Genomic DNA, 10,983 nt, shown 5'->3' with positions numbered 1-10,983 from the left:
CTCCCGCTGGCGGTCCATACTGGGGTCGTTGTCCTTGCGATTATGGTCCCGGAGCTTGACTCGGGCGGTTCCTTATTTGATGGCCCCACTGGCCACACTTGAAGCACGCGCCCGTTCTACTTGGGCGGGGTCCATTCCGGTGCCTTCTGCCGCACATGCGACAATTCCAATTGGTCTGATGGTTGGGCTTCCCAATGTTCTTCCGAACTGGAGGGATGAAGCGTCTATTACCCGCCATTGGCCTCTTGCCGGCTTGACGATTATCCCCGACAGGAGCAAACCGCGAACCGGATGCGGCAGCCCTTTCTTTCATGTCTCTTTCAATCATCCGACCTCTCTCATACATATCCTCATACGTCCTCGGGTTCGGTGCAATCATCCGACTATGAAGGTCGGGCCTCAATCCATCTCGAAATCTCCACGCCTTATCGATTGGGTTCTCCACCATCCTCGGTGCGTACCTTAACGGTCTAGCGAGCTCCGCCTCATGTTGGTCGATCGTTAACTGGTTTTGGCGAAGTTGTTGGAACTCTACCAACTTCCGCTCCTGAGCGATCTCCGAGAAATATTTCTCGTTAAATGCCTCGCTAAAGGCGGTCCAAGTGAGAGCAACGCCCTCGGGAAATACCCTTCCTCCGGTGGCCTTCCACTAATCATCTCCGGTACCCTCTAACTGGTAAGTCGCCGGGGTCACTTTCTCCTCATCGGTGCACCCAAGAACCTCAAAGGCCTTCTCCAGCTTCTCAATCCAACGAGGTGCCATCTCTAGATCTCCAGCACCATCAAACCGAGCTGGTTTCGGTTTCAGAAATTGTTCTACCAACTGGCTCATCGGGCGATTCCCGTTCCCGTTTCCTCCTCCATAGTTATTCCCATTTGCCACATTGGCGGTGGCCACAACAGCCTCTGCGGCCTGAGCCACGGCAGCAGCTCTTTCCCGAGCTTGTCCGCCCATCAAATTACCAATTTCCTCCAGGGCCCCGAGAACTCCATCTATTCTCGGGTCCTCTATCGCAGGCGCTCTCGAGCTAGAAGCTCCCCTTGTTCCTCTAGTTACGTCGCTCATCCTAGTTAATCATCACAACACCCGAACAACCCATAACCTCACGCGGAAATCAAAGACTTAAGTTAACGACTAGCCAGCCAAGTCTATGTCACAACTCACGGTGACAACCACAACAAGATACACACTTCACATGGCAAGCAATCAAACAACCAAGGGGTTCACATTCAAGGGTTCGAGCTCTTACCTCGAGTCCGGACGCATCCGCAACTCGGTAAAATCACAACAATCACCCACATGCTTAACAAACCGTACACCAAGCCACATCAATCAATGCCACGCACGAAGCTCCCATAGATTTATAATCACAATAGTGATGCCAATCCAATATGCCGATCACAAGCGCCAATTCATATGTCATGCATTTCGTGCCTACTCTAGCGAATCTCCTAAGGTCTCACTACCCAATCGTCTCTAAGTCACTCCTCCTTATTACTCCAAACCTCAATCGTCATGGATCGAGCTGACCTTGCTCTGATACCACTTCAACGGGGATGTCACGCCCCGTGTCCTACCGGCGCGCCAACATCCCTCTTCTTACGCTTATTTCTTCCAGGATCAACACGGCGATAAACTTAACGTAATGCAATATGCATATGCGGAAGCAATACAACACCCAAACAATAAAACTCAACAGAATGACTTAAGAAACCAGAGATTCAATAATATAAAGGCACAACATCCATACAACATAATAACATAGCAATACATCAGAAGGGTTCGGGAAAGGGTTCAATTACATCAAAAAGGGACGACCCAACTAGAAGCTACACCTAGCCGATAGGTGCCCAAAAGACCCATGATCACCTAAACCTAAAGGTCGGGTCCATCGCCATCTGACGGATCCTCCGCCTCGGGCTCGGACTCGGAATCCGGTGGCTCGTTGAACTCGTCCATCGGTGCCTGCTCGGACTCAATGGGCTCCTCCGACTCGGCATTGCCATCTACAACCTCCACTGCTTGAGCTTCCTCTATCGGCTCCGGGTCACACTCCATTGGCTCTTCAGCTTCCTCCTCCTCCTCCATCGATTCGGTGTCCGGGTCCTCGACTTCTCCATTCCAGGGCAAACACTCGATAGGGTCCAACTCCATGGGGTCTCTTTGCTCGTCCTCGTCGTAGGGCACGCCATAAATTTGAAGGGGTCCGTCCATTCCTTCTTCGGCTCCCTTAGTCCATGCCAAAAAGGTAAACTCCTCCCAAGCTCCACCTCCTACATCTATCCACACGGTGCTAAGGTTCCTATAGTACACCCTATCATCACCTATTACATATTTCGTCACTATGCGATCGATCCGTCTCGGTATCCCAAAAAGCGGCGGCGGCATCTTCGAGGTCGGTGGTATGAAAAGTGGGTCCCACGAAGGGATGAGATGAAAATCCCAGTAAGGTGGATCTAAACCGACCCTAGGGTATGGTACCTCCGAGCAAATCAAACTAAGATAAATAACCCAGCACACACAGACAACCCAAATCAATAAGAAATCAAACCAAAACTGGCGACACACAAGTTCTTAATCCAGCAGTCAAACGACTATACTATGGCACTTTAGACTTCGGGCATTACCGCAATTCAATCACACGTGGCATCAATATCAAGTAGTCCATTCTCGGGCCCGCGTCTCAACGCCTCAGGCTTATAACACATCCTCTCCAACATCTAGCCCGCGTAACTACACATCAAGCTTAAAATATATTCTCGATACTCGGGCCCGCGTAATAACGCATCGGGCTTAAAATACACACTTTCATAATCTGGCCCGCGTAATAACGCATCGGGCTAACATATGCATATTAATGAGCTCAATTCATAGACCCGCGTAATAACGCATCGGGTCGATCCCGCGTTTAACGCATCGGGACGGGCACAAACCCCGCGTTTAACGCATCGGGGTATGAGTGCATACAGATATGTCATAGTATAATACAATCGGCTATAAACCCCGCGTTTAACGCATCGGGGTACCAGTACTCATAATTCACATTCAGAGGCTTTCATTAATAAACTTCATGATCGAGTGTAACAAATAAAGCCCAATAACATAACATTTTAATCGCGCTACCTAACACATGGTTCGCGCATCACAAATTAGCCGATTCTCACCTCGAGTCGTTCCAAGGTTCACATATCAATTTAAGGTACCATGACACACCCATAATGCACCAATTCCATTCAGCCTCATTTAAGTCACATAACCCCTCAATTTGTTCCAATCAAGTTCTCATCGGTCCGAAACACATTTTAACCTACGGTACCACACCTCCCTCACATGGCCGAATATAATATGGTCCCCAAAGCACATAATTTTCCACAATTCTACAACTCGAACGATGTTAACAATCAACGCAATATCTAGCACAATTGCATCCAAATGGTACCCAACTCTAACTCATCATGCAATATTCGGTCTTCACTATTTTGGACCATCACTACATACCCAATCCAGCCCCAACATGCTCATTTATCACCCGAAACTTTGAACCACAGCAAGTTAAGTTTCCAGAACCGGTCTCCCTTGATTCATGCCCAAAACAGCCCATATCTCATCCTAATCCACAAATCATCGAGCCCCTTAGTATCCCATAGTCCTAAGGAAGGATTAGAGCCACTTACAAGTCCTTTTTGGCGAAGAAAACCCGGCGGATGAGCGGCGACTTCGCGTGGCCAGATTTGAACCCAAATTGTCCCCTTTGGTTCAAACAAGAGAGCAGCACTTTTAGTCCATGAAATCCTCCCAAAATCCTCCCATGAACCTCACTTAAACTACCCTAGAAGCCTACGGTAAGATTCTAACTCCTTACCTTCAAATGGTGAGCAAAACCCCAAGAACAGCCCCTCCTTCTAACTTGCTGCACCGGCGTCCAAAGAGGGAGAGAGAGGCGGTTCGGCGGCGGCGGCGGCGGCGGCTCACGGTCTCTAGGGGAAGGAGAGGTGGTGGAGGTGGTGGTTCATGGCTCCTTGTGGCCGTCGGAAAAGGGAACGCCGAGAGGATGGTCGGGCGAGAGAAAAATGAGAGAGATGAGAGTGAGTTTGGGTGAGAATGAAAATGAAAGTGTGGGAGTGAGAGGGAGGAGGTTGCTTCAGCCCACAAGAGAGGAGAGAGGGTGAGATTGAGTGATTTGAGATGACTCAACTTCAATCAAGAATGACTAGAGTGAGTGGAGTGGTTGTATGACATGAATAGTAGAAGTAGGTATGGGGTTTTTGGGGTTTTAATAAGCCTTGGAACTTGGGCCTTTCAAGAGCACTTTTTCCCTCTTCATTCTTTGATATAATTGGCTGAAGTGATGGGATGGTGAAGTGGCCAAAATTTTCCTTCGCGGTTTCTTAAGATACTGAACGAAATTCGGTACCGAGGTGCATTTCTCGCTTCGCGATTTGATCTTCACTTTTTCCGACTCATACTGCGATATAAAATCCTTATTAACTTTGGTGAGGCGACGTCCAATTTATTTGCACTGGAATTCTCAAATACCCGGCCGCCGATTTCGAAGTTTACTTCGCGCTAAAAAATAACCGATCGCGGTTTCGGTGCATCTCGGACTAACGGGCGGCTCTCGGGAGCTACGTGTATTGACCCGTGATTTTTATCACGTTTAAGAATTATTCGGACCACGGCGATCCTGGTCGTCATGTAATCGCGAGGGAAACCGTCGGTCTTGCCGGGACGCGATCGTCAGGAATCAATTCGGGGTTATCCGCAAATCATGCTTTGGTCTAGTGGAATCACCCGCGGTCCAATTGCATAACGCTAGCGGATTGTTCTGACACTAATCTTAGATCGACCCGCATGGCTTAGAATGTACCCTCGGCGATCCTTATGGTCGGGATACTAGTCCGCGGCCGAGTTCTTTAGTCCGCGTACTATCCTATTTAGTCATTCCCCTTTGGTCGGTCGTCTCTAGAGTGATCAATTCCGAGCGAGATTACCGAAAGCATCACTGCTCATTTTATTCATAAACTTCGAAATGGGGTCGGAATTCAGAATGTCACAGTTTACCTTTCCACAAATCACATTCTCTTGTGGATAAGAAAAAGTCAACATTTAATGCCTTGTGATGTGTCATGAACAATTGATTCGGTCGTGCATTTTTTAAACTTGTGTGAAAAAACGAAAACTCGACTTTTTTTTTTTGGTCAAAAACAAAAACTTAACTTCGAAACACTTGATTATGGGCACGATGATCGGCTAGACCCCGTCTGCCGACTCGTTGGGCTCAATTGTCCAAATAGATGGGCTTTTACAAAACCATTAGGCTGCGTTTGGTAGTCGGGATTTACGGTTAAGATAGGATTGGATAGGATAGGATAAGAAATCTAGGGATTTGGCCATATACTATCCATCATTTGGTGAACTACAGATTTAAAGTCGGATATTCTCATATCCTATCATATCCCGCATTTGTTAAAAACTGTATATCAACATAAATGACATATATGCCCTATGTGATGCTATGAAATATTCCGATCTTATTACTATAAAAATAATATTCTCATACACAAAAAAAAAACTTGAAAATGTACACATTTTATTAGATTTTCAACCCTCTTTGCAAAAAAAAAAAAAAATAAAATGAAAATAGAAACAAATTAGACAAGAAAGTTGGCTTTTATATGACGGATAAGAGAAATCCTATTCGACCTTATCCTACCCCCTCCCCTAGGATTTTTTTTATCCGGGTTATATCCCCCCTATATCCGACATTATACTATCCGGGACACCTACCAAACACGGGATAGGATAAAACATATCCTATCCCGAGTTTTATACGGATGACCAAACGCAGCCTTAGTATAAGCTTGAGCCCGAAAAAGGTTAAATTTACATATGTGATGTTTGCCGTGGACACTATGGATGAGACAATTACCAAAACAGTCCTCGACCTATTGCATTTGTGTCAATTCGGTCCTAATTGTTTCAATTTATCCAATTTGATCCAAATTTTTTGGCGGTTTGCCAATGAAGTCATCCCATCAACTTTGGCAAAAAATTGCTAATATGGAAATTAACATTAACGTGGATAATTTTTGCAATTTCTAACCTTTCTTTTTAGTTTTTTTTTATTCCCTTTTTTCCACTTTTCTTCCTTGTATTTGTAAAATTAGGCATGGCTAGGGCCACAATGCCCTCACGCACCACTAGGCGAGGTCAACTCGGCTCTCATCGTATTCCTTCTATTTGTAAAAATTACACTTGTAAAATAGAGTAGGACAAAGTAGTTTCTACGTGACTCCGGATTGGTGATTGGCAAAGGCCGGAGGTGGTTACGACGGCTTGAAATTGATGAAAGGAATGCACAAACAATATAGACCGATGAGAGGATGGATGTCTATGTGTTTCCTCAATGTGACTATGAGGAACCGAGAGGAAAAGAGGAGGCACAAGACACCGAGAGGCGAACCGAGAAAGAGCTGATTGTTAGGTTCACACTTATTTTTAGTCCGGTCCGATCGATTCGATTCCCATCTTAAAACCGAACCACCCGTTATCGATTCTAATTTTATGAAACCCGAAATCAGATCGACGCCCTCGGGAACCGAACCAAACCGGCCGGTCCGGGCAGGTTCCCAATCGATCGGTTCTTTTTGTTCATCTCTAGGTCATTCCTTTTCGAATCGAATAAAGTAATGTAACCTAAAAATGGGATGCAACCACCACCTAGGAATCTCGCTATAAATAAATAGTTATTTGTTAACATATCTTTGTCAAAGCGTGTGGCTAGATGTATTTAGGACACATTTTTGCAGTTTCCCTAAAAATTAAACTCATATTATGCTAGGGATTGTCCTATAGTAACAATAGTCTCTACTCATTCCAAACGGGATTAACCTCCCAGGTTGGTATATTTGGTTGGGGTGTCAAAGGAATCACCTATTCAAATTCTATAACCTGCGTGCAAACCGCCTAAAGTCAGGCCACCGCAAAAAGCCAAAGGCTTAGATTTAACAACTTCATGAAAATTAGAGAATGTAATACGGGATTTCGGGTAAACCTGTCAAAATGGGTCGAAAATCCATTTAATAACCGAAAATTATGTAAATGTATCATACTAAATTTTGCCAACCAGCGTAAGGGGTTTAATGAGTGGTCGGACTACGTACTCGTGCCTCCGAATTCTCATTACAAAAATGGCATTCGGTTGTCGGGTCCGAACTATCATTTGTTTAATGAAACGTGCATGGGTGATGATTTCCAGCTCGTCACCCGCATGCACCTTGAATTTTTCTTCGTCATATCGCTGCCCATCCAAATCAGAAAACGAACGTTGCTTGTGTGGATGACGCATAGCTCGTGCACGCTCGGCCAACCGGCCTATATAAAACACATTTTCTGTACCCTTTGCTGCGTAGCATAGCTTATATAGGATACATAGAATTCTCTAATCCGGTTGGTACCTTAGGGAAAAAAAAAACAAGTAATAACTTCCCTTTCAAATGAAGAAATTAAGACCGAAAATCGGGAGTTAGGTTTCGATTTCGGATGGTTACGGCCTCTTATGTTAACGACTCGGTTGATTAGAAGATATTCTAATCAACTTATCGAATCCACTAATTGTAATTTTCCCGTACGACGTCGAGAATCAAATGATCATCTCGGTTGAAGGAAACGTGAAGGACACTTTGAAAAAGAGAGATGAAGGAAAGGACAATTGCTTGCGACGGATGCTGATCTTGACGTCTAGTCTTCCGCTATTGAAAAAAGTTTGCCTTCTTATGTTTCTTACATGTATCGGGTGCATGCACATGCAAGCACAGCACATGTAACTCATTGGGTTAGATGATCTCTACCATGTCAAATGTGTTGGGCTCGTATCTGCCGATATCGTACCGGCATTTTCCTATGGCGGTGCGAGCAGAAGAGTGACATTGTAATTGTCCAATCGATATAACGTATGATAAGTCAATCAAACAATTGGATTTTACCTCCCGGATATGACGGTGGCCCATTGCAATAGCAAAGCCAATCGCGTGGCCGATTGGGTTGCCAAAATGCACCGCTCTAATTGTATTCCGGCCTTTTGGTCTTGTCTCCTCCCTAACCCCCATGGGAGTTACTTGTTGTTGATGCCCCTCGTTTGGGCTCTTTCTGTACAAACCTTTAATTATCAGTTATGAATTATGTTTTTTGACCAAAAAAAAAAAAAAAGACTTGGTTTACTATGCACTGAGAATGGCTCTTTAGAAAAAAAAATTTACCGATGCTTGTTGGTTAACTTTAGCTATCAAATTCAATATTTCCCTAGTGCGAAATGTGTAAAACTTCAGCTATAGGATGTTATGGTATTAGAACGGGCTTTTGGGTAAAAAGCTGGGTGATTCTTGGACCACCAACTCTGGATAGATCCTTCACTCATTTTGCTCATTGGCAAATCCTAAAAACTTTTAGGACTAAATTAGCAAAATAAAAAAGTTTAAGACTTAATTGGCATTTGTATAATATATTTATGACTTTTTTTTGTAATTTTTCCCTCAATTGTTACGCGTGCTTCTAGTAGTAATACCCACATCGGGATAAGAAGACCACGTCTCTCTTTCTCTCTCTATTTCATTCGATTGAAGAAGCCTAACAACACCATCCCTTGCTTCTTCATTTGCATGAACCATTGCTTTATTGTCGCTATCGTCGTCATTCCGGTTGTCGCGTTCAAAATGATGTTGCAACCGTAGCCGACAATCGAACACCATCTCCACCAACCACATCTCTCTCTCACTCTCTCTACCATTGGGTTGCTGATCTCTACTATTAACTGTTGATGGTTGCTTTGTAAAATTAATAATTGGTGCCTTCCTTCTTGTCCCACATAGAAAAGATGGGAGAGTGTGTGCCAATATATTAGTGAAAAGCTTTTCTAGACTTTCAAATGAAGACAATGGGCTAAAGGGGATGAACCCCACTATACCCGCGTATGGGTGCTCGGGTGCACTTGGCACTTTCCACACTTGCGAGGTCACCGATCGAAATGCCTCACAAAAAAATTATTATTTATTTATTAACTTTCAATTTTAATAATTATAAAATAATTAACGGTTGTGTCTAGCGAAATAGTGTGATTGTTCACAAATGAGTACACGGATTTTTTCATCATTATTTAATTTAAAATTTTTATTTTTCTAATAGTTATTAGGTGCTCTTACGGTTTTTTGGACATAAAAGTTGTGTACGAAATTGAATTCTTTCGGACATGAAAAGTTGTGTTCTTCATGCTATTATGTATTCAAGAATTCTGTTCAATATTTTATTCTTCAACTTCCACAAATTTTCATTTCTTTCAAAAAAGAGATATATCCGTTATTTCTAATTGCTTTCTCTTTTGAGAGATTTTGGATAAAACTTATAATTGATATCTAGTATTCTCATTCCAAAACTTTATTGTATTCTGGAGGATTTTTACCAGTAATTATTGGGGCTAACGATGTAACCTAGAGGGTGTGAATAGATTATTTAAAACTTTTTTAGTTTATGCGGAAATAAATAGGTGTAAATAAAAGATCAAGTCAAAATAGATGTTTTACGAGATAATATCTGAACGTGTGCAAGGATATGTAAAGATTATGCAAACACAACACACAAGATATATAGTGGTTCTGCTACATGCAATGCCTATGTCGACTCTATAGATTTAAGAGCCTCAATTTGGGCTTGAATAGACTAGTCAATTGCGTTACGGGCTACAAACAGTATGTGTTGATCTTTTAGATGATATGTGACATTCAGATCTTTCATATATTAGGTACTTAAAAATGAGGCAATTTGCCTATGTTGTTTTTGTTTTTTTTAATAAAGCTTATCTAAGAAGCCACCATCAATCTTGTCTAAGAAGCTCCCCTCGAGCTTACCCTACAAGCCACCCATCAAGCTTGTCTAAGAAGCGAACCACTTGCTCATTTACATCATCCTTTGCATCGTCAAATTTGACTCTAGTTAATTAATGAAGAGTCGCTCTAAGTATTCTCATTGGATCACTTCAAGCTTAGATTTAATCACTACAATCTTAGTCTAATAATTACCAAATCTAAGGCTTCATCATAACCGAATCTTGAGACATAATCATGACTATACCATTTAGAGACATAGTAGTCAAGTAAAGAATGTCATGATAACCTTAGAGGACCTCTTATCTACTAAGTTATTAAAGCGCTACCTTGGCTAGGGACACCCCGAAGAAGGCTATTGGACCCCTTACTCCTTAGACTTAATTATGATAATTCAAGGACAGTGATTAGCAAATCTTGAGATATCATCATTGGTAGGCCACTTGAAACTTTGATGACCAAGTAAATTATGCCATAATGACTATAGGACAATAATCAAGGTTGGGATGACACCTCTCTTATTAACCTAGGTAACATGGGAGATTGTGATTGGGCTACTTATTTTCTCATGATGAGAGCCATTTATGATAGGCCAAGGGAGAGGAGTATAAATAGACCTCACCTCCTTCATGAATACCACACACACTGTCACTCCCTAAATTCTCAACAAAAAAGTGTCTCTCCCTCTATCTTCCTCAAGCCGTTGGTAAACAAGCTTTCAAGGTAAGTAGGACAATCTACTTAATACTCTTGACTTGATGGAGTGTTGTTTGATAATTTTCAATGATGATGATATTTGAATTTTGAAAAAAATAGATTGATTTGCTATGGTTCCCCATGTTTTCAAAATGGGTAAGTTAAATTCTAATAGACCATCTAGTGTTTTGATGCAAAGACTAAGAAATCATTTATCCTTACCAGAAATTATCGATCCTTATTCAATTGTTAATTTCCTTTCTATTTCTAAAAAAACATGTTAATGTTGGGACCGACAATGCAACCTAGGAGGGGCGAACAGGTTGTTTCGAAACTTTTTTAGATTTTGCGGAAAATCAAGGGTGATATGAAAAGGATCGGGTGATCAAATGTTGCGTTAAGCAGTATATG

General features: G+C 42.7%; 1 protein-coding gene across 1 annotated transcript; it reads right to left on the bottom strand.

The window, feature by feature from the left end:
* Positions 1–40: 40 nt before the first annotated feature.
* Positions 41–1,066, bottom strand: LOC125312739. The gene is made up of 2 exons (XM_048271859.1): positions 675–1,066; positions 41–587 (listed from the first exon to the last, which is right to left on the bottom strand). Exons 1-2 carry the CDS (start codon positions 1,064–1,066, stop codon positions 41–43), a joined length of 939 nt encoding a protein of 312 aa, XP_048127816.1.
* Positions 1,067–10,983: the final 9,917 nt, after the last annotated feature.

The sequence above is a fragment of the Rhodamnia argentea genome, chromosome 10 (assembly GCF_020921035.1).
Source record: "Rhodamnia argentea isolate NSW1041297 chromosome 10, ASM2092103v1, whole genome shotgun sequence".
Classification (NCBI taxonomy): Eukaryota; Viridiplantae; Streptophyta; class Magnoliopsida; order Myrtales; family Myrtaceae; genus Rhodamnia; species Rhodamnia argentea.
This window is presented reverse-complemented; position numbering and strand designations above follow the sequence as displayed.

Coding starts and splice junctions, on each gene's coding strand:
- LOC125312739 (XM_048271859.1), bottom strand. CDS start 1,066: ATGAGCGACGTAACTAGAGGAACAAGGGGAGCTTCTAGCTCGAGAGCG. Junction 588..674: donor GTGACCCCGGCGACTTACCA/GTTAGAGGGTAC, acceptor GACCGCCTTTAG/CGAGGCATTTAACGAGAAAT.